Genomic DNA, 24,110 nt, shown 5'->3' with positions numbered 1-24,110 from the left:
GAGGGTACTCCACGTACAAAGCTTGTCTTCCGTGCAGAAAACGAATGGGTGAATGCACAGCTTGATTTAGCTGGTTCATTTTTCTTTTACATCTAAGGGGCAACATCAGTCAGTTAAGGCAAGTCTGGAGTACTGGTAAGGCAGTCGCTGAAAGGTAACTCCTGTTTTCTGCTTAGACTGCTTTTCACTGACTACCCGAAGGAGCTTCAAAGCGGCTTACAATCGCTGTCCCGTCCTCGCTCTACAGCAGACGCCCTGTGAGGCAGGTGGGGCTGAGAGAGCTCTGAGAGAACTGTGAATGGCCTAAGGCCACCTAGCAGGCTGCATATGGAGGAGGAGTGGGAATCATATCCGGTTCTCCAAATCAGAGGCCGCCACTCTTGACCGTGACACCACGCTGGCTCTCCAAGAACCTGTATCAGTAAGACCATTTATGCACTGGGAACTTCAGTGTCTCAGCTCCCATGCAGGAGCACAAATTGGGGGCGGATGAGGTGCACCAGGCCAAATGTTCCCCTGTGCGGGTGCAGGAAGAGGTGGGGCAACCTGCCATAACTAAAACTCCAACCTGCAGCTTGGCATAAAGCTGCATAAACGGTCTAAGTGACACTTTGCATCTTGAAACCTTCAACAGATGGAGTTTACAGAGGATTGGCTACATGTCAAATCAGTCTGAACCAAAATTCCACATATACCAGACAGTGCCACAGAGGTGGGCCAATTTGCTGAGGTTTCCTCTTTTCCCCGGCCCCCAATATTTTGTTGTTTATTAAGCAAAGAATCATATCACTTCTTAGTCATCTTCTCTCCAGGCTGGGTCTGTGTAGCCTGGGGAGAAGACGACTGAGGGTTGATACAATAGCCATCTTCAAGTACTTGGAGGGTTGTCTTATAGAAGATGAGCTGAGTTGTTTTCTGTTGCCCCAGAGCATTGGACCAGAACGAATGGGTAGAAATTAATTCAAAAGAATTTTCGGCTAAACATCCGGAAGAAGTTCCTGACAGTTAGAGCAGTTCCTCAGTGGAACAGGCTTCTTCGGGAGGCGGTGGGTTTCTTTACCTTGGAATTTTTAAAGCAGAGGCTAAATAGCCACCCCCCTGAAATGCTGACTCTGTGAATTTAGGCAGATTGTAAGTAGCTGGGCAGAAAGGATTGTGTCGATGCTTGACTTTTGTGGCCTTTTCTTGCATGCCCAGGGAAATGCTGATTGACACTTTGGAGTTGGAAGGCGAATTTCCTCCAGACAAGACTGTTTTTTTTGGGGGGGGGCGTGGGACATCATCTGGACATGGAATTGGGGTCACTGTAGGTGGGCAGGTAGTTGTGAATTTCCTGCATTCTGCAGGAGGGTGGGCTAGATGACCCCGGAGGTCCCTTCCAACTGTATGATTCTATGACTCCCTGGTGATCTGGGAGATGGGGTTTAAATCTCACTCCCACCACGAGCTCACTAGATCTCTTTCAGCAAGCTACTCTCTGTCAGCCCCAGAAATCACATGGATCAGCTCACTTGCTCGAGCTGCCTGAACGCTATTCAGTCTGCAAGGACATAACTCCCTGTGCAATGAGGCCTGGCTGGCCAGCATTAACAGTGGGTGAGGCTAATGAACGTATCGGCATGCCAAGAGGATGGCCTTTGGGATAAAACCACCTATTTCTAGTACATCATCCCCAACCCCACCATGGGACGGGTGGGGAACAGGCCCCGGAGACTAGAGCTCTTCCCTGCTTCCTAGGTATAGACCAGGAGGAAGCAGAGTACACTCATTCATTTGCTCAAGGCCACGCACATATGGGTGGGGCTTAAGGTAGCTGGAATATTAGACCCAAGAGAGATAGAAGTATATTCCTTGTGAAAGACCATTCTGATCAATGGGGGTCTTTGGGTGGCATTGCAATGTTATGCTTGGTAAAACCCAGCACATATCTGTCCACCACAGCTGCTATGGTGGCACATGGTAGAGCATGATGTGCTCTTCTTGCACACCACACAGTGTCAGAACACACCTCAATGCCTTTTACAAGTGGCAGGAGTATTGGCATGTCTTTCAGTTCTGATACAAACAGTTCCATATATATATATATGTATATAAAAACCCTTATTGGGGTAAAAATACAGCCTCAATGCGCCCTCCTCTGCTTTCGCTCTCTTCCCTCTCCCCACTGCAGTGTTCAGTGTTCAGTTATGAGCGACGCTGTTGGCCGCCCCCACACTCTGCAGCACTGTGCATTACAGAAGCTGAATTGCAAAGCAAAGGAGCTCCATCGTGCGCACTCCAGGCTGGCTATATTTAGCCACTCGGTTGCTGTTTTTAGCTTCTTGATTCAGAACCCAAATTAGCAGGAAAGAGGTGAAGGGAAAGATGCCCAAGCAGGTTTCTAGACCTGAGGCAGAGGGAGGGGGGAGACTTAGAAGCACTGGCATTATGAGTAGTTCTGCAGTCATCCCCCCAAGCCCCCCCAAGCCCTTCTGCCCTTCCTCTCCCCAAATCCACAGAGAGAGCTACAAGGGCAGTGAATCACTATCACATTGCTTTCTGATTCACTGAAATTTAGGGTAATCTGGAAACAAATCAGACCACCTGTCTGCCGCTCTTTTAGGCAGGCTCCTCTTTGCGAGGACTCCCCCCTGCCATATTTAAACACACATGCACACTTGGAGCTACAGAGTAGGGTGTTTTCATTGTTGTCGTTGTTGTTTTTAAAGGACAGACTTAACTGGTCTTCGTTTCAGCCTGGTATCAGCCCCGCAACCTGCTTGGAGTTCAACCCAGGGTGAACTCTGAAACATGTCGAGTGATAAAGAATCATGCCTCTGATCATGAGAAGAGTGTAAGTCTTTCCTGCCCCACTGAATAAACTCAGACCGAGGTTTAATGGGTGGGGCTTTCTGATCCAGATAAGTGAGTCCTGGCACCTCTCTTGAGTTAGCAGAGAGCCACTATGGCAGTCTTTTTTACAGCTAAGAAACCCCTGATACGTTCTTCAACCTTCGAGAAACCCAAGAAATGGCGCGATCGTGCAGAATAGGGTTGGGTTCTATAGCTCTGTACATGCCCACCTGAGGCCCCTCCTCTTCCAAACCTTCTAGGCCCGTTATTGGCCATTTGGGAGGGGTCAAATCTGATAAATTTCAAAAATATATAAATTAACTCCCGCCCATTCAAGAAACCCTTCCAGGGCTATCAAGAAACCCCAGGGGTTTCACAAAACCCTGGTTGAGAGAGCCTGCCCTACGGACCACCAGCTCTCCCTTCCTTTCTGATATTTCACACAATAACACTGGCCAAGATTCCATGTGAGCCCCATTCTAAAGGCAAGTGCAGGAAATACATGATTAAAAACAAATAAATGACTGGCAATTAAAAACTCCCCTTCTGAGCAGCTTTGTTCTGTCACCCAACACTTTCCAATGGTTTTCGAGTCTTGCAAACATCCTAATTTTGCTCATGTTTAGAGTTTGTCCAAAGCAGGGATCCCCAACCTTTTTGAGCTTGTGGGCTTTGGGGAATTTTCAAAAGGCATAGTGCCACTGTAGGCAGAGCTGAATCCAAAGTGGCCGCACCTCCACACTTTGCAGAAGAATAGCACACTGAACACATGAATCTGCCTTATCCAGAGTTGGTCACTGGTCTATCAAGGTGGATATTGTCTGGTCAGAAGCAAAATCTCGCTCCTAGGAGGGTAGCAAGCCTGAAGAAAGAGACAGCGGGCTTCTTCTGATCACTTAACTATCATAAGTGTCCTTGCAACAGACCAGCTCCCTGGACACTAAGTCTACAACACAGCTCCGTCTCCTCTTTGCAAAAGAAAGCTCATGGATGCTGTTGGCCAGGCCTGAAGGGGGAAGGGGAACCACACACTGGCTAAGGAATGCTCCAGGGACTAAGAGGTCCTCCACGTCCTCCAGTGGCTGCACCTGCTATTACAGCTGTGGAAAACCCTTTTGTTTGAACAAAGGCGGCCAGTCATAAGCCCTACATTACAATGTTCCCACCCATTTTCTGAAAAGCTCAATAGATGCCACAGAAAAAAGTGGAGGCTGCCACGGCACCACGTTGGGGAACCCTGTTCCAGGGGAAGAATGGTCAGCAGGTAGGACAGTCCTTTGGAAGAGGCCCCTGGCCATGGCTTGCTTCAAGGTGGCACATGAATGGAAGAGTTAGGGGTGTGCTCCTGGCTGACTCTCAATGCCAAGATGGATCCCCATCCCAATGAAAAGTTGGCTCCTAGTATGCTGGCGTAGTAAAGGCTGGTGCTTATGATCTGACAAAAAAACCCTTTGTTGTGACCATGGGTGTGCTGACATAGTAAAACCTTGAGCAATGGAGACTGCAACACTACATTTATTTATTATATTATATTTATATACCGCCCTCCCCTGCACGTAGGGACACTCTGGACCATCCTTTGGACTTCTTGGCAAGGAAAGCCAGGTCATCCCATGTCAGACACAGAGAGTTAATTTTGCCTCCCCACCACTAAAGGAGTGCCCCAAGGGCAGCGCTCTGCTCTGTTCCCATAAGAACATGGGAGACCAACATTTGGGGCAGGGCTAAACTTGCTCCTGGCCCCTCTGACCTCAGTAGCTCTAGCCACTGTGCCCACAGTCTACTCCGATCTCTGTAGTTCCCGGGGGTGAAAATGGGCAGAGGCAGACTGTGTGAAAAATGCCATCAAGGGAGGGGAGAGCAGTGCATCTTGCTTACAAAAAAAACAAACAATAACGAAGAAGCACCAGAGCTCAGGTTGTGATTGACCGGGAATTGCGCAAGTCAATTATGCTTTGTATAAAGGACTTTCTTTTGTCTCGCCCACCTGTGGTGCCTATCAACTTCATTGGCTGCCCCTATTCTAGAACAGAATGACAAAAAACATTCCTTCTATCCACTTTCTCCACTCTGCACCTAGACCTCCGACATGGTCTCCCTCCCTTAGCTATCTTTTTTCTAAATTATCATAGAATCATAGAATCGTAGAGTTGGAAGGGGCCATACAGGGCATCTAGTCCAACCCCCTGCTCAACGCAGGATCATTGCCCCACTGCTCCTCCCTCCATTACCCCAACTGACATTTCAGGATCCACATGGCTCCTGTAACTACACCACGGTCACATTCATTGAACCCAACTGGTGGCCCCACTTGCCAAGAAGACTGACATTCAACCACGGGGAAATTAAAGCTGAGAGTGGGGTGACCGGGATGAGAACCAGAAAGCTATTGATCTGTGCTCAACTCTTCCCACTCAGCGCTCCAAAGCAAAAGCTCCAACAGCCCAGAAGGTTGCCTTGATCTGGTTAGGCTGGTTAGGTAGGAGCAGACTGGCCCTCTGACTGACAGGGAAAATTCCAACCTTGGAGGACAGCAAAGCTGGATCAAGGATTCCCTCCAGGATCGACAGTGCCGCGGGAAGCCTACGTCTGTTATTATCACTGATGCCGCTTAGGCCCAAGTGTTGTCTGTCCACTGCCTTGGAAACTCATCAGCCCCACTCTGCTGGATGACTCAGATGCCTAAAGCCTATTATGTTGACCGAAAGCTTTGTCCAGAACTGCCCAGCAGCCTGGAGGTTACACTGCAGAAGTTACTGCTAGGCCCAAGCAGCTATCAGAATCATGTCCATTGTAGGGTTTTTCTCACAAAACAATCTCAGTATCTAGCCTGAAGTCTGGCCAAACAGGCCTGAAAGTGTGCACCATTTTAGAAATTGGGGAGAGTGAGGAGGGGGCTTCCAAGGGAGCTGGGAGCTCAGACTCCAAACAGTATTAGCACCTGAGAAGGCGAAGCAGCGACTGGCAATCAGGCTGGGCCTGGCTCCAGTGCTTTGTAGAGTATGTCCCCATTCAAGAGTTAGGAAACTCGTTGCTGATACGCAGAGCACAAACTCTGTGTTTTCGAGAAAAAGAGAGGTCAGGCTCTCACGGAAAAGAAAACAAGTCTCCGTCACCTGTAGGCATTATGGACACCACCACCAGCGCAACCAATTTGGGGTCATTATACTGCATTAAATAATCTCCGGTGTGATTCACGGTATCTCCATCAAAGGAAATGGCTCAAGAGTAAAATAGATGCCAACGTTGCATCCCTTTTTGTTTGTAGCGAAGACGCTGTGTCTGTCTCCAAGTATGGACTGAAAAGTACTGGAAACTATCGATTGCATTCATATCCTACTAGGGGGGCAGCATCTTTTCCTTTCATTTAGCATTGGGCCCCCTAAGCAAACATAGACAAAATACCTGAATCTGTCAGTTGGGGGAAGGGGGGAAGCTATGCGGAAAATAGAAGCCCCACCCTGTCTGCATGCGCATTGCTGCTTCACCTACCCAGATGCTTAACTGTGTCTGCTGCCAGAATACTGTGGCAGGTGCCAAAGCTAGGCAGGTCCCCAATGCTTTTGAGTTCATCCTTGAAGACAGACAGCCCTTCTCCTTTGCAATCGGAAAGAGCCTGCAACATTAGCGCCTACCTAACCCTTGAGCGATCTACCCAGATGTCGATGTTGCAAATCACATTGGGGATTATTTAATGCAGTGTAATGACATCAAATTGGTTGTGCTGGTAGTGGGGCCCATAATACATACACATGGCAGAGACTGGCTTTCTTGGCCATCTGATCTATTTATCTCGATCTTATCAGCTCTTGGACGGCCAGACATCAGGGAGGGCCTGAAGTCCTCCTAAAATTACAATGGATCTCCAGAGAACAGAAGGCAGACTCTAGGGCATAACACCCTCACAGAGTTCCCTCTCCTCCCCCAAATCTGTCACCCCTAGGCACTGCCCCCCAATGTCCAGGAGATTTCAAAGCTACAGTTGGTAATCCTGCTTGGAAGCTCTGCTCAGAGCTTCCCTGTTTCTGAAAGGACACACAATTTCAGGCCTATCCATGGCACCCAAGATCCAGGACCTTGCGGCAATCTTGCCAGTTTTAATTCAGCCCCCTGCTCCTGTGCCTTGGACTCTTAAGTAGATCAAGTTTTTATTATGAAGGCATAGGCCAAGACTGTGCCTTTTAAAATCTTGGAGTAGGTGTGGATGGAGACTCACCACTTTCTTGAAGGAGAAGATGGCCCTTCTTGACAAATGGCCACAGCTTCTCTTTGCAGGGCATGCAATGGTCTATTTCTGCCCATTTGCCTGCTCCACAGACCCTCTCTGGTATTCATGGTCCAGCCCACTCAACAGCAGAGCTCAGGGCCATACAGGGTGGGCAGGGCACTCAGCAGGGAATGATTAGGAGCGGATTATGTTCCTGGAGGAATCAGAATATGACTTCCTACTGGCAGAAAACCCCCAAATAAGGTTGTGTGTGTCCTGCTGCTTATTTATAGAACTGCATTACTAGAAGAAAAACAATGAAACACAGTGGATTCATTTCCTTTCTCCCCCTCTCTTCCTTTCCCCATTAAAATGTAAGAACTGCCTTCTAATTCAGCATTCTGCTTTTGACAGTGGTCAGATGGCTTCCTCTAGAAGCTCACAAGCAGGCCCTCAAGACTCCCGCACCCCAAATTGTTCATCCTGGCACATGGTATTCTGGGGTTCAATATACCCATGTTTTTAAAAAGCCATCAATTTCATGGTCATCACCACATCTTGGTCAGATTAGGCAAGCATGCCAAGAAAAAAAAAACAGCCTCTAAATCACAGCTCTTGTGCAACTGTCAGTCAAAATGTTTTTTTCAAGAGTGTGCCCCATTGCAAGAGGATCTGGGGAAACACCTGTGATGTATTTGCCTCAAGTCAGCAAGACGCCTGTGTGTGACAAGTAGCACTAAGGGGGTCTTCCTTGCATGGACAGTGCCATCTCCTAATGACAAGACCTTACTGGAGCCTTCTTTTGAATGCAGAACCTACTTTTTGGCATTTTTTCCTCAGAGCTTTGGAGCAGTACAGGCTAGAACAGTTCATACCATCTAGGGCCCTACAAGAATTCAGTGGCTGTTACTTCAGGGTTGTTGTTTTGAGCCAGTAGTCCCCCCCCCTTATTTTTACAGTCAAGAAATATAGGGTCAAGTCTTGTTGATTTTCTTGGGTCATTCACAGGTCACGCTGCCTTTCTAAGAAATGCTGCCTTCCAAACAGCACCGAAAACTAGAGGCTAATGTGCTCACTTAACTGAGGATGAAAGAGAAGAGAGATTCGCCCAGGTTAACTGAATCTCCCCCTGCCCATATAAGTTCATTTTCTGATTATACACACATTCTCAAACATCCACAGGCATCATCTCTTAAGCATTTAAATAAAAACGGAGTTTGAAGGAACTTTTCGGGGGTTCGGTATCACAAGACAACACGATTGCATAAACAGAGCTTCTGCATTGCAGAAAACTATCATTGCATAACCGTGTGTTGAAAATTCTCTACCTTGGATCTAGTGCTCCCTCCCCATCACTGGAGTCTTTTAGTATTGCCTTCAAAAAGACAATGCAGTAAATAAAAGAAGAGGGGAAGAAAGCAACACACATGGCATCTACTTAGACCTGGTCAAATTTGATTTCTTTCTGCGGCTTAAAAATCTTCCCCTAAAGAAGAACAGTTTGCCAGATGCATCCCTCGGCAGAGTCCCAGACAGGTACCGAAGCATCCAGTCCACAAAGGGTTATTCTCCTCCCACCATCTCAACTTCCTTTCCTTATAGGGAGTGAGAGATTATGCAAAAGCAAGCTACCTAATTTAGGTTACCCCTGTGGAAAAAAAAAAGTACAGCCCAAAAACAGGAGACAGAGAGCCGTCACTTTTCATTCAGTTGCTCTGGCAACTATGGGGCCAAAAAAGGCACCTTTCTCTTTTATTTTCAATATCTATTTTTGGCTCCATAAAGAAAAAGTGTTATTTAAGATCTTACTTATTTATTTATTTATTGAAGAAGGGCAGGGGTGGGGGGAATGACAAAAAAAAAGGAACTCACCCACTACAGATTGCTGTGTGTCAGAAGTCAGAATTCCTGGAGAATTATGTAAGGGTATGCTTGGCACAAGGTTTCTGTATTAAAAAGAAGGGGGAAAACAGTAAGTATATGTAAGGCAAAAACAGACAGGTGGGGGGGGGGAAGACAAGGCAAAAGAAAACAGGTTTGGATGTTTTTCACAGATCAAACATTTGTAGTTTTAAGAAGCCATAGAGGTACATTTTCTTATGACATTACAAAAAGAATATGGTTAGAGAAATAGACACCATATACAAAAAGAAAAAGAAAAGAAAGAGGAGAGAGCCAGGCAAGAACACGAGATAAACACACCTTTTGAAACTGCAGTTCAGAGCTACTTTTTTGTACAACGCATCAAATCTGCCAGTTCTCTCTCCCCCCCTTGCACCATCACCCTAGCCCTGGTTTTCTGTTTTGGAGAAGTGGTGAAGAGGCTTGAGAAAGAAATACTGTTGTGAAAAGGAAGAGCCAAGAGTAAGTGAAGGAAGGAAACAAAGGGAAATGGTTGTGTGAGGAAGAATTCAGTAAGCAATTTTGTGCAAGAAAAAAACAAAAAAGGAAGAGAAAGGAGAGCAGGAGGAGGGAAAGATTAGAAAGCTAGGACTGATCAATGCACACAAAGGAATTCAGAAAGTGTTTTTGTGGGGAGAAGGGGAAAGAAGAAGGAATCAATGAGCAAGAGTTTATATCTGGGTCTGGGAAGAAAGAGAGGAGAGAAAAAGAGGCAGGCTCAAAGCTGTGATTCCAACAGTCTCCTCTGTCTGGTTTATCTCCTAATTCGGTGCAGTGTTTCTTTGGCTGCCTCCTCCGCTCTCCCCCCACCTCTCACCACGTCATTCAGGAGCTAGTGACGTTGGGTTCCCCCAAGCCCAAAGAAGGGAGGGGGGAGCGGCTCTGCAGCCATGTCCCTCCATTGATCTGAACAAATCTTCCCGCCCCACTTTCCTTAACATGCCAGTGCCCACACTCCCGACAGCCTATAAAAGATGGGAGGCAGGCTGTGGTTCTCAACCAGATCCACAGGCAGACATCTGGGAGACAGAGAGACACAAACCAAAGGGAGACGGAGCGCCAGCCACACGGATCTTCGTGAGCCGAGATGTATCGGTCGACGAAGGGAGCTTCCAAGGCACGGCGAGACCAGATCAATGCGGAAATCAGGAATCTTAAGGACCTGTTGCCCATCGCTGAAGGGGATAAACTCCGGCTGTCGTACCTGCACATTATGTCTTTGGCGTGCATCTACACTCGAAAATCCATCTTCTTCTCCAAAGGTAACTAACTGGCTGATGCATTCAAAAAAGAGCTTAAGGCTTGAGAGGGCAGAGAGTTGCCGGAGATGGGGGTATACCGGTTAAAGCCTAAAGTTGGGAGGCGGAATCTAATGGAACAAAGTGTCTTTGGGATGGAGGGAGCCAACAGGTCTCTCTCTCTGTGGTGCTGAAATGAGGGAAGGTGGGAAAGTCCGCTGTCCCTGGTGCTGAAATGGCCAGCAAGAGGCAGGCAGTCGCAGTCGCTGTCCCTGGTGCTGAAATATAATTCATTGTCATTGTCAGAGAGAGTATTCTATTAAGCTGGGCATACTAGCCCGGGATACAATACTAAAAACAGACCACAGCTGATTTCTCGCCTTTTCTTTCTCAATAGGTACAACTTCAGAAGGCTTGGAGGGGTTGCTTTCTTCCCAGGACTTGGAGGAATTCATGCAGTCGCTTCCAGGCTTTCTTCTGGCGTTCACCGGAGAGGGCAAACTCATCTACGTGTCAGAAAATGTTGCTGAGCACCTGGGGCACTCCGTGGTAAGCATTTGACCAGATTGTAGGTTTTTAGAGAGAGAGAGAGCGCGTGTGTGTGACTCCGTGAAGTTTCCCCTGTAAAGTGGAGAGATGGGATAACCCTTTGGATATTCACCTAGTTATACAACAACCTGAAAGTGTTTCAGGTACTCTTAGACATTAAACTAGACATATTGAGCCATTAAACTAGACATACTAGAACTCTATATCATGAGCACTTAATCTAGAGCTTTTGATAATTTTTACTTCATGTACAAATATCAGTTCTCGATCTGTCTGGATGTTGAATGTTGTTTCCTTTTTGTTACTACCAGCAACTCTGATAACACAATGTTTGGTGTGAGAGTGCTTGGTTTTTCAATCTCAGCTTATGTCCTTCTCCTTTAACCCACAGGTGGACTTGGTTGCCCAAGGGGACAGCATCTACGACATTATTGACCCAGTGGATCACTTTGTGATGCGGAACCAGCTGGCTCTGCCCTCTCCAGTAGATACCAGTAAGTTCCTTCTGTAACTTGGGCTTGTACTATGAAATGTATGGGATGGAGGAATTGTGGCTGAGAAAGCAATCCAAATGAGGGAGACAGTTGATGTATAAGTTGACCAGCAAGCATGAGAACAGAAATATACCCAGCTAGGTGTGATTCAGTCCGACTCGCCAAGGCAATTCCAGCACATTTCTGCCCCCTGCCCCCATGCCTAGGTTCAGTCCTGAAAAATGTGAAGCAATTATAGAGGCAAGATAGCCTTCCTTCACCACCGAGCCACCAATGTCTGCTTTGGGAAGAAAAGGTTCTAGTCACAAGGTTTGAGCCCAAGAATTTTCTTTAAAGACCGGTGCACAGAAATGCTTCTCGTGTTAAAAGGCTGATGGCTTGCCAAGCGTCAAATCCCAGCAGAGTAGAACCATCTCATGCTTTCTGTTAGAAAATGTGTTAGCAGTGTGACTGTACTAAGCAGCTGATATTTTCGTGGCTTTCTTTCCTGACCTTTCCGTCGCTTTCTGTATTGCAGGTCGACTCTTCCGTTGCCACTTTAACACTTCCAAGACTATCCGTCGGCAAAGTGCAGGAAACAAGCTAGTGCTTATCCGAGGGAGGTTCCATCAGCCGCCAGCCGGGTCCTACTGGTCTACTAACCCTGTCTTCACTGCCTTTTGCACTCCTCTTGACCCCAAGCCCAGAATGACTCAAAATTCATTCTTCCTGTCCTCGTTTGAGAGTCACCACACAAAAGACTTGGCCATTGTGGACATCTCTGAAAGGTGAGATGGCATTCTGGGGCCAGGCACAGAGTGTGGGAGGGATGAGGGGCAGCCAGGGAGGAGTCAAAGTTAACAGATGACAAACTGTTGATTGGCCAGCACTGACGGTTCTCTTTTTGATTCTTTTGGTTTTCTAGTGTGATTTTCCACTTGGGCTTTGAGAAAAACGAGCTTTTAAGCAAGTCGTGGTACAGCCTGGTCCACCCAGAAGATCTGACGCATGCTTCAGCCCAGCATTACCGACTGTGTGAGTATCTCTGCCATTCTATTTCACTCCTTCCATTTGCTGTGGGTCCTGGGAAACAGTGATTCAGCTGCTTCTTTTGGTAAGCCCGAAGGTCTAAATGTGGGTTTTTTTGTGTGTGCTTCTTTCTCCAGTGGGTGACGCAAGTGAAACCCAAGCTGAAATGGTTCTTCGACTTCAAACTAAAGATGGCTTGAACTGGATATGGATCTACTCGCTACTCCGCTTGGAGAATACAGAGGTCCCCATCACTTGCCACAGCTACATCATCAGGTAGAGATCGAGGACCTCTCGCGATTGGGGCGGGCCGGCATGGAGACCAATTATGGTTCTTAGTAAGCTTAGCAACAGGTAGAATTGTGAAGGCTTTCTGCCATCCTTGCAGTTAGAGTCTTGCCTCCTTTTGTTCAGTGTCAGATCCGTGTTGGAGGGGTGGAGGGGAAGAGAAGAATGGGAAAGTCGAGGCCTCTGGCAGAAATTGCTAAGATGAGAACTGCAAAGATCTAGTGTCAGAAAATGCATTGGGTGCTAGCAGTCCATAAGTCTGCATTGTGCCCCACAGCCAAAGCTTCCCTAAGCATGGTCACCTCTGCTTGCCTTCTGTAAAGCTGCTGTTGCAGGGAAATGATAAGCTCTATCACAAGCCAGACCTCTCAGATGAGTGGCTGCTTATAAATCTGCTAAGCAGTGACTCTGTCCGCAGGAGCTTTCAGCCTTCAGACTCACCAGTTAGGCTGAAATGTCTGGAAAAGCAGGAGGAAGCAACAGGGGCAAGCAACTTTTGGTGAAGTCTGAGCAGGGATATTGTGGGATGTCTCCCCACACAGCCAGAGGTGTCCTTGATTCCCCACCTTATTTCATTTCAATCTAAAGGCCCTTGCTCCTGGATTCATAAGCAAATTTTTAAAAAAATAAAAGGAAAGAAATCAAAAGGAATGGGCAGCAAGACTATACTGGAAAACAAGGCAGGAAGGAACTGAGTGTAGGAATTTTACAGTACTTTGCAACTTTAAAGAGATTACTATACCAAAAAAAAAAAAAATAGACAGGTTCTTGCTTTATCTGATACATGTAATCCACCCTGATTTTCCAAAGACAGGACGGAATATAAATCCAATAACAAATTTAGAAAATTAAAAGTTTGGAATTAGGAATAGAATGGAGGAAAGGAAGATTAAACATTAACAAAGGAACGCAGAGAGCAAGCATAACTGTCTATGTTTTGCTGAGGCCTGGGTCTGCCAGAAAGATGAACTAACCTCGCTGTTTATTTGCTCCTCCCAGTGATTCTGAAGCTTGGTGCCTCAAGCAACAGCTGACCACAGAAGAAAGTCAAGTGGCTTATGTCCTTGGAAGCACCCCACCTTTCTTGGAAAGCCTTCTGTCTCCAGGACAGCTCTCCAGCCCTGACCAAGTCTTCACACCCATGGCCAGTACCCCAACTGGCAGTGTCGCTGTGCCATCCTTTGACTTTAGTGCTGTGGGTGGCACAGATTGCCCTTCGGGATTCACAGAGACGACCCCTGCTGGACTGCCCCAGGAGATGGTGGAGCCCGGTAATATCTCCTCCATGGAGGAGGCCCCCGGCTCCACACTCAGCCTTCTGGCCAAAGGCCCGGCATTCAGCTATGTGGTTGTACCAACAAGCTACGAGCAGAGTTTAAGGAGGGACAACCCTGGAACCTCCTCCAAGGACTTTGTCTGCACCCCTCCCTATACACCACACCAAGGCCCTGCCTTCCTCTTTGCAACCCAGGAGTCTTACACTCCAAGCTCTGCCCCAGCGGCTTTGCCTTCAGTGACTGCCCCCACTCCATCTGCTGCTGCCACAACCACCACGGTCACCACCACCTCCTCGGAGCTGTTCTACACCCAGGAACAATGCAGTGTTCTCTATGAGAAGTTACCGCCTACCCCGGACAGCCCTGGTAATGGGGACTGTACCGTCATGACCTTGCCTGAGATCAGAGGTCCCCTCTATATTGATGTGCCCATGGTGCCTGAGGGGATCCTAACTCCGGAGGCGTCGCCCATCAAACAGACTTTCTTCAGATATTCTGAAAAAGAGAAGAATGAGATCAAATTATTGGCCCAGCAGATCAGCAGCCTGGCCGAAGCTTTCAGCTCCATCCCTTCCAGAGAGCTGGCCAAGAACAGCCAGCTTGCAGTTGACTTCTCTGCGCCGGCCACCACCCCCGAAGCATGCCTGGACTTCCAACTTCCAAAGAATTGGAGGAGCATCGACTTCTCCTTGTTAACCTGCCCAGAGGAAGATCTCCTGGAAGAGGATGCTCTTGAGACCCTTCTCCAAGACCTGTCCGCCTCTCTGTTTGAGAAAGGTGGCACAGGTGTGAGGTGCCCTCACCACCAGTTCTGCGGTGGGAATGTCAGTAGTCCAATGAGCTTGGACAACGAAGATAGTAGCCAAGGAGCCTTGGCTCCCTCGCCCAGCATGGACCTGCCTCCAGAAGAGCGATGCTTTTTGGAAGAACTGGCCTCCTATGAAACAGCCTTTGAGACACGTGCCTCAAACTCTCCCTGTGATGGGTTAGATGAGTTGTATCAACTCCAGAGCCATATGCAAGAAGGCTTCCATGAAGGTAAGCATTGGAACTGGGCTTGGAAGGAGGGAAAGGGTTAATTGTTAGTTTTTAAATCAGATAAAGCAAAGGGAGGGTGGGGAGAAATCGTCGATACTGCATGGCCCTTTTGCAACTGGCCACTCAGCAACAGACAACAAATGTCTATCCTTTATGAATGTTGAGATGAATTTGGACACGTGTGGTCAGACTACTAACCAACCCCCTCCTTGTTTTGTGTCTCCTTCTTCAGATGGAAGCAAAAGTGACCCTTCGTTTTGAAATAAGTCCGTGACTTACTTCTCCGAGTATGGCATATTGTCATAACTTAAGGATTTTCTTCTGCCGAACCCCCCTGGAAAGCACTCCACTGACAAACCAAGAGGATGTCTGCCCGGCTTCCTGGGGTGGGGGTTTCTGGGGAAGGACTTTTTTGTTGTTGTTTTTTTAAATAACAAAAAAAGATTATTTCTTGATTCTGAGACATCGAAGCTGATCAGAGCTAAGGAAAGGACCATTGTAAGGGGACTTACACATGTTATTGTATTCACTCGTAGTGAGTAACCTTGTATGTAATTTACTAAGAAATCTGAGGCGGGGCCCTGCACCTTGGCTGCTTCCACGGGCATTCGACGCACAGTTGGAGCAAAACACCCGTGCAGCCATTTTGTGCATGCCTTGGGAATGATTCATCCTCTCCCAATCGGTCCCCCTGCCCAGACCACAGAATGTGTAGGTGGTACTAGAACCTACAGCTGTAAGGGCCAATGGCTGGCAATGTGCTACTTTCTTCTTTTTCTCTCTCTCGCTGCTATCCTCTGCACTTCTGTTCCCAAAGAAATCCCAACAATTCAAGCTTTAACTCAGGGGTAGTCAACCTGTGGTCTTCCAGATGTTCATGGACTACATTTCCCATGAGCCCCTGCCAATGTTTGCTGGCAGTAGCTCATGGGAATTGTAGTCCATGAACATCCGGAGGACCACAGGTTGACTCCCCCTGCTTTAACTCACCCAGTTCTGACAGGGTGGTTATTATTAGCCTCCTTCTAATGACCTCTCCCCTTTTTTAGTTCTCAGAACTGCTCTGAGAGATGAACCCATTTCTAGTTCCATGACCATCTGTGTTCACACCCATTGTATGCATTATTTTTCTGGGCTGAAATGAATGTCAGACCTGGCAGAGAGATTGCTTGTGACAATTGCTACCGAAAAAATGAGTCTGCTAAAGATCAAGGAAGGCATACATGGAGTCGAACCCAGCACTACCGGCCTTCTGGGTGCAAATTAAGCAAGGACAATTGGTGCATTCCTGAAGAACCAGCATGGCTAAGAGTGGCGGAATCTAATCTAAAGAACCCGGTTTGATTCCCCACTCCTCCATATGCAGCCAGTTGGGTGAGCTTGGGCTAGACACAATTCTCTTAGAGCTGTTCTCTCAGAGCAGTTCTCTCAGAGCACTCTCAGTCCCACCTACCTTGCAGGGTGGGGAGAGGAAGGGTAAAGTGTTTGTACACGGCTTGGTGCCTCATTCGGGTAATGAAAAGTAGGGTATAGAAAACCCAGCTCTTCTCTCATCTGGACCAGTGCAATTTTGCTGCTGGATAGGCCAGACTAGGTGAGCCACAGGAATCCTTGTGGCTTACAATAAATTTGAACTGTGAATATGCCCCCCTCTAACAGAAAACCAGGGTTTCAATATCTCTCTGCCAGCTCCCACATCCACAGATATCTTACTGGCATTTCAGCAGAATATACACATATATTTTGCTCATAACATGATTTCATCAGCTCTGATCAAAACAAGGTATTTCCTGTTTCCACAGGATCATAGTATGAGCTAGTTGGAATGATTTTTTTACAACCCCAAATGTCTCCCCCCCCCCCCAGCCGTGCTGCAATGAACAGCAGCCACAAGGAGGGGAGATATACTGGTCCAGATGATGGCGCGGAACCGAAATGTTTTTTTTAATATAAATATATATAAATACTGATGGCTATCTTGATATATAATTTTTTTTAAAGAAATGGTTCTGTAAGAGAGCATGTGGAACTCTCCAGAATTCTGCCAAAACCCCTGTGCTGAACACAGATTTGTGTGTCAGATAATGGAGGTCTGTGCTTCTCTTTTTGCCCCCCTCCCTTGTCCAAAAACCCAGCGTCTGCAGCCTGTGTGCCACTCCCCTGTGTTCGGAGTGGTGCTATTATTCTTTGTAGAATTATCTACGATCAAGTATCAGGATTGAATCCTCTGAATTTTTTAATGAATTCTCATGTTGTCAGAATGTGGGATATTGTAAAAAAAATAAATAATAATGTACAATTGTAAAAAAGAAGAAGACTAGGTTTGCTTTTTTAAAAAAGAGAGATATGTAAGCACATTTGTAGCTGTATATTACCAGAGCTCTATGTACTATGTATGGAGTCTTTGTGCTGCAAATTCTTGACCTATGTTGGGTCTGGATGTGAATATTTTGGAATAAAAGTGAAAGTTAAAAAAAAAAAGTGGATTTTTTTTTAAGTGATGGTCTATGATTCTATGGTACAAACACAGTAGATGGCATATTATCGATATCTCAATGCATTGGAGGGAATTAAAAGAAAAATGGGATGATATTTCACAGGGATTGTTAGCATCAGGCTCTGTACAGTAACATCTTCTACAATTAGTAAAAAAAGATAGCAAAAATCAAGTGTGTTGGCGAGTCCAGTAGAAATTTCATCTTCTATACCGGGGACGGGAGGGGAGACATACCTAGGCCATGTTTCTGGCCTAGTGAAGCAGGCTGGAAGGCACTTTGATTTTGGCCACCATGACAGCCAGAGCAGGCGGCTGGGGCCCTTTTGGGCATTGGGGTGTGTGGGAGGTAGGCATGGCTTGCTGGCATTATTTCAAATCCCCCTGTAATCCTAACCTTCTTTGGTCAATCCTGGGCATTCTCTCTTTGCTTGAACTACTGTGGAGGATTATTGTGAGACACAGCAAGCAAGTTCCCTTAGAGAGGGAACCAAAAACACTACCTGAAATCCTTTAACAGTGGCCTTCAGGATGCCCGAGACATGTAGCCTCCATGTTTCTCATGCAATGGCCTCCATCTTGCCATATCGACAGAAAGGAGCTTCCCCCATGCTGGTGAGAAGGCAGTGGGGGAGTCCGAACAGATGAAGCTGCCCCTCTCAGCTGGGTCTCAGGCATACCTCTTGTCCCACTCTGGTGAGATCCCTGATGTTCTTATATAGCCCCAATAACACACAAACCAAACTGCCTTATGCCACTGGTTCATCAAGTCCAGTGCTGGCCATTCACCATTCCAGTTGACAGCTGCTCTCTCTATGCAATTTGTAACAAATGTCTAATAAAGGTTTCTGATTTGATTTGACAGCTGCTCTCTAGAACTCGAGGATATCATGAAAGAATACTAAATATGTGCATGACACCTACCATATTGTTTTATGCTGCCTTCCAAGAACCTCAGGATTGCACACATGCTACTCTCTTCTTCCCTTTTAATCCTTGCATTAATCCCATGTGGTAGGTTAAACTGATAGAGAATGGCTGGCCCAAGGTCATCCAGTGAGCCTTATAGCTAATGGAAGGAGTTCACCCTGGGTTTCCTAGGTCTAGTCCAACATTTCAGCCACTCTACCATACTGAAAACGTCAAGGACTTGCATAATGCACTCAATTTCCCCTTTATCTCCATTTCTCACAACATTTTCCCTTTTCCTCCTCCTGCAACCATCATATCCTGACTTTTCTCCAATTCTTTCTCTTTTCCATCCACCAATGCTACACCTAACTGGCTTACAGGGGGTGGTTACTGTTGAACAGTAGCAAGCAGCCCTACCTGGGTAAGTTATGCAAATCAGGGTGTAGCAAGTTGCCCAGAGGCTGATGCCAGGTGTGGTCTCAAAGAGGGTTTTTCCCAGAACAGCCCTGGAAAGAGTTCTACTCCCTTCCCTGCCCTTTAGTGGCGGAAATCAAGGCTTGAGGGCTGGCAGTATTGTTCTGGTTGCCTGGCAATGGCCACTTAGGGAATTTGTTTTTTAAAACTACAGGAGCTGCTTCTACTTTTTAGGGCAGGTTTGAACTTTTTTAGACTTCAGGTTTTTCTGGAAACTTGGGACTTTTTCAGTTTTGTAGAAGGACTTGCCTTGTCTATTCAGGGTTCCAGCCTCACAGATTTGTCCGTGTTGAGAATTAGATATATGACAAGTGGGGGACCCACAAGAACTTGTGTGGGAATCTCCTTTAACCCTCCCCAACTAGTTCCTTTTTCCATTTCCTGGAAGCCCTCACAGCCTCTGGCTTTCTTCTCTCCTTCCCAACTGCCAAGCAACCTTCCTTTACTTGCTCTTTTACTTGAACTAAGGGGCTTTCCCTCCTAGGTTCACCCTAGAATCATAGAATCATAGAATCATAGAGTTGGAAGGGGCCATACAGGCCATCTAGTCCAACCCCCTGCTCAACGCAGGATCAGCCCTAAGCATCCTAAAGCATCCAAGAAAAGTGTGTATCCAACCTTTGCTTGAAGACTGCCAGTGAGGGGGAGCTCACCACCTCCTTAGGAAGCCTATTCCACTGCTGAACTACTCTGAGTGTGAAAATTTTTTTCCTGATATCTAGCCTATATCGTTGTACTTGAAGTTTAAACCCATTACTGCGTGTCCTCTCCTCTGCAGCCAACAGAAACAGCATCCTGCCCTCCTCCAAGTGACAACCTTTCAAATACTTAGAGGTACCGAGCCCTGAGGTACCCCGCTACTCACCTCTCTCCAGTCTGATGAAACACCATTGACAACTCTTTGAGTGCAGTTCTCTAACCAATTCCCTATCCATTTAACTATCTGAAAATCCAGATTGCAGTTCTTCAACTTATCCATCAGAACATCATGGGGAACCTTGTCAAAAGCTTTACTAAAATCCAAGTAAATGACATCAACCAAATTTCCACGATCCAGCAAACGTATTACTTGGTCAAAAAAGTAAAACCAGGTTGGTCTGGCACAACCTGTTGGAGACAAATGCATGCTGACTTCCTTGGATCACCAAATTGTCCTCCAGATGTTTGCAGATCGCTCCCTTTAATATCTGCTCCATTATCTTCCCCACAAGAGAGGTCATACTCACTGGTCCCGGGTCATCCTTCCTCCCTTTTTTGAAGATCGGAATAACATTTGCTCTCTTCCAGTCCTCCGGGACATCTCCAGTCCTTAAAGAGGTCCCAAAGATGATGGACAAGGGCTGTACAAGTTCTCCAGAAAATTCTTTGAACACTCTCGGGTGCATTTCATCCGGCCCAGGGGATTTGAACTCATCCAGTGCAGCTAAATGCGTCTCAACAACCTCTCTATCCATGTTAACCTGCCACCCAGACACTATCCTTTGGCAACTGCCATCTCTAGATGTGCCTAAGCCCTTTGACCTGTAGGAAAAACAGATGTAAAATAGGCACTAAGCCTTTCTGCTTTCTCTGCATCTTCCGTTAGAGTTTGTCCATCCGTACCCAACAGTGGGCCTATTGCCTCCTTTACTTTACGTTTGCTCCTCACATAACTGAAAAATCATTTCTTGTTACAATGGGCTTCCCTGGCCAATCTTAGCTCACTCTCAGCTTTGGCCTTTCTGATGATTGATCTACAGTGCCTAGTAACCTATAGGTACTCTTCTTTAGAGCTCTGTCCTTCCCTTCATTTCCCTCCATTTCCTGAACAGACACCCTGACAGCCTTTCCCTGGGGAAAACTCTAGACAAATATCATGGGGCCACGTGTTGTGCTCGGCCAGTGTGTAGTGCCATCCAAGATGAACTAGGACCTACAAGGAGTTTCTGTATTGCCTTTCTCACAAATCTTTCCCCCTTCTCCTGGCAGGCCCCATATTCTCAACTTTCCCTGCTTCAAATTGTCCTTCCCACGCACCTATCTGTCCTTTATCTGGCCCTAGGGTTGTCAACATGGAGATGGGACATGGAGAAACTGGAATTCCAACTAATCTCCAGAAAACAAAGATCAGTTCTTCTGGAGAAAATGGCAGTTTATTAGCTCAATGGCAATACAGCCCACTGATCTCCCTTCCCCAACTGCAACACCCCCCTCCCAATAACCTGCCCACTCCCAAAAGATCTCCAGGAGTTTCCCAACTTGGAGTTGACACCTGTGTCTGTCCCCTGTGTTCAGCTATATTTTTAATTCATTTCCGGACCCCTTTTCTCCACAATGAGCTTCCGCAGTGAGCAGGGAAGTCCACCTCCTAGCCACTTACGGTTGTGAAAACTGGACGAAGAAAAAAATCAGACAAGAGAAGAAGAGTTGGTTCTTATATGCTGCTTTTCTCTACCAGAAGGAGTCTCAAAGCAGCTTCCAATCCCTTCCCTTTTCTCTCTCTACAACAGACACCCTGTGAGGTGGGTGAAGCTGAGAGAGCCCTGATATCACTGCTCAGTCAGAACAGCTTTATCAGTGCTGTGGAGAGCCCAAGGTCACCCAGCTGGCTGCAGGTGGAGGAGTGGGGAATCTAAACCAGGCTCGCCAGATTAGAAGACCATGCTCCTAACCACTACACCAAGCTGACTCAAAAGGAGGGTTTTGGGAAGAGAGGTGAAGACCTGGCCTGGCAAACACAGTTCTTGGTCCGAGCCCTGCCACCTGCCCCCATTCATTCATTTGAATTCTGATACTGGAGAAGGCATCTGCAGGTTCCATGGATGGCAAAAGTCACAAACAAGGAAATCCTATACTGCATAAAGCCTGGTATGTCACTGGTAGCCAAAATCACAAAACTCCAGCTCACTTTCTTTGGCCGTATCATGCGATTCAACTCAATGGAGAAAGCAATTGTACTAGGATTGGTCAATCGAAAAAGGAAACCAGGTCAACAAAGAACACGGTGGTTAGATACGATCAAAATGGACACCGGTCAGAACATTGCACAACTAAAAGAAGCGGTGCAAGATCGGAAATCGTGACCGCGGTTGTGCCATAGGATCATCAAGACTAACATCACCATCACTTTCCAGAAACTAACCTTAAACTAATTGCTATAGTGCCTTAGTTATTGTGGGCTGGTTGCTGCTGAATTGGGTAATTGCTGTGAGGGTAGAAAGAAGGGAGAACAATGGCTTAGTGTTTCCACCCAGAAGAAAAACAGGGTATACATGTATATTATGTATTTTTGGAAGAAACTATAAGGTATCTTACCTGATTTTTATGCTGCCTTCCTTCCTGTTGGTGTCTTACTCCATCTCATAATTTTCACTCTTCTCCTCCTAATTTGTAGTTCAGTCAAAGATAAATAAACTTTTCTTAGCCAAAAGAAATCTAACATCAATAAATGCCTTATCCACGCTAACCTAAAGAGGCCTTACGCTCTTGGGAGGGCAGAGGAAGCCTGAATCGCTGTCAGGAAGGCCCAGAAAACTGAATTCGGACTCCAGCCTGAAAAGCTTGGCTGAAGCGAATCGGAACCGTTTTCTGAAGTCGGATCCGTGGCGTCTTGGCGCCCTCTGCTGGTGCTGAGACACCAATACTCTTCTCTCCGCCTCCTGACGTGTCTGCCTGGCGGGAAAACGAAACGAAACCTGACGAACGCCAGAAGAACTTCCTTTTCTCTACAGTAGATCAAAATGTGCAGAAGCTATGAATAAGGTAAGGAGAAGAGAGGGGGCATATCGAATCCGTAGCCCTGGCTAAGGGAGAATTCATCACTATCTCTGCTTTCAGTTAAAGTTAGGGTTGCCAGCTCTGGGTTAGGAAAGACCTGGAGATTTTGAGGCTGGAGCCGGGAGTGGGTGAGATTTGTGGTGGGGAGGGACCTCAGTGAAATCTAATGCTATGGAGTGCACCCTCCCCAGGAGCCATTTACTCCAGGGGAACTGATCTCTTTTAGTCTGGAGATGAGCTATGATTCCAGGGGATCCCCAGGTCTCACCTGCAGTTAAAGTATTTCTCAGATCTGCGCATTTTGAGACATTTCACCACCTTTGTTTCTGAAGCTGAGTGATGGCTGCCTTATGAAGTGCGGTTTTTCAAACCTGCCTTTAACACGGCCCAGATCCAAAGACATGGGTGGATCCCACAGATCTCTGAGCCATGACACACCTCCTCACCTGCAGATCTCTGCAGCTCAAGCCAGGTTTGAAGATACAGCAGGCAGCGGCTTCCCTAGGAGGGCTGCCAAGTGCTGGTCGGGATTTGCAGAGATTTAGGGACCGCGTCCGAGAAAGGTGGAGTTTAGGCAAGGGAGGAAGCCAAACAGGGATGTGATACCATCGAGTTAGGGTTGCCCGTTCTGGGTTGAGATATTTGGGGGTGGATCCCGAATACAACTTCAGTAGGGTATAATACAGGCTTTCTCAACAGGGGTTTCATGAAACCCTGGGGTTTCTCAAAGGACCCAGGAGGGTTTTGCTGATTGGGTGGAAGTTAATTAATTTTAAATGTATTTTTCTTTTTAAAAAATTATCGAATGATATGACCATATATGGATGTTGACTTGTCTCCCCCCCCTCCCAGTGGCTAATCATGGGTCTGGAGGGGGTGGAAAGGGGAGGGGCCCAGCCACACAAATCCTTTCTGGCTGAGTTTTGTCACACATAGTAGCGACTGGAGTCCAGAGAGGTAATTACTCTCATTTTAACTTAATTGCATTGGGGGGAGGCGGCAGGGGGCGACAGAGCAGCAGATGCTCCAGCCCTTTTCCGAGTCCATCAGAGCAGGCCGCTGGGCCACTTCTGGTGTTTGGGGAGGGCAGGGAATGGAACGTGATGTTACATCCGGTGGGAGTGTCTGGGTAATGTCATTTCTGGTGACACGTGACTTCCGGAGGCGTGGCAGGGAGGTGTGGCCTGCTAACATCGCTTCCAGGGTTTCTCAAAGCGTGAAGAATGTTTCACGGGTTCCTTAACAATAAAAAGGCTGGGAAAGGCTGGAATAGTAACAGAGTCCACCTTCCAAAGCAGCCATTTCCGCCAGGAAACCTGATCTCTGTAGTTTGGAGATGAACATTCATAGCGCCTTATAGAAGTCCTAGGAAAAAAGCCCGTTTTAGCTGATACAACAGACGCTAGAATGGGGGAGGGCTGGCTTCCAATACCCCTTGGCCCAGGAAGGCCTCCAGCCACCTCGCTGCAAGGTGTCTGGAGGGCTTCCCAGGCCAAAGGGGAAGGAAAGGCTTCCCCCCTCCCTCCCGGGCTTCCCAGCAGAAGGGGGAAGGTAAGGCCTTGCTCCCCACCCCCCTTGGGGCTCCTGTTGTGGCAAGAAGCCCCCTGGAGAGAGGGCAGCCTTTCCCCTCCCCACCCCTCA

At 47.2% G+C, this 24,110-nt stretch overlaps 3 protein-coding genes across 4 annotated transcripts in view; 2 read left to right on the top strand and 1 right to left on the bottom strand.

The window, feature by feature from the left end:
- The window catches only part of LOC143833200 (transmembrane protein 121-like), a 34,938-nt gene extending 25,233 nt beyond the window's left edge, over nt 1-9,705 (bottom strand). For both annotated transcript variants that reach the window (XM_077328754.1, XM_077328745.1), the window contains exons 1-2: nt 9,242-9,705; nt 8,912-8,985 (exon numbers count right to left, since the gene is read on the bottom strand). The gene's annotated coding sequence lies outside the window, so the exon portion shown is untranslated. The remainder of the gene's footprint in view (nt 1-8,911; nt 8,986-9,241) is intronic.
- Nucleotides 9,706-9,936: 231 nt separating this feature from the next.
- On the top strand, nt 9,937-15,771 carry NPAS4 (neuronal PAS domain protein 4). The gene is made up of 8 exons (XM_077328722.1): nt 9,937-10,203; nt 10,577-10,728; nt 11,120-11,222; nt 11,740-11,989; nt 12,127-12,236; nt 12,368-12,506; nt 13,518-14,833; nt 15,066-15,771. Exons 1-8 carry the CDS (start codon nt 10,029-10,031, stop codon nt 15,092-15,094), a joined length of 2,274 nt encoding a protein of 757 aa, XP_077184837.1. The 5' UTR covers nt 9,937-10,028; the 3' UTR covers nt 15,095-15,771.
- A 6,623-nt stretch (nt 15,772-22,394) lies between these two features.
- SLC29A2 (solute carrier family 29 member 2) overlaps nt 22,395-24,110 on the top strand; it is a 37,498-nt gene continuing 35,782 nt past the window's right edge. The window contains exon 1 of the mRNA XM_077328675.1: nt 22,395-22,454. The gene's annotated coding sequence lies outside the window, so the exon portion shown is untranslated. The remainder of the gene's footprint in view (nt 22,455-24,110) is intronic.

Source organism: Paroedura picta, chromosome 1, assembly GCF_049243985.1.
Source record: "Paroedura picta isolate Pp20150507F chromosome 1, Ppicta_v3.0, whole genome shotgun sequence".
Classification (NCBI taxonomy): domain Eukaryota; kingdom Metazoa; phylum Chordata; class Lepidosauria; order Squamata; family Gekkonidae; genus Paroedura; species Paroedura picta.
This window is presented reverse-complemented; position numbering and strand designations above follow the sequence as displayed.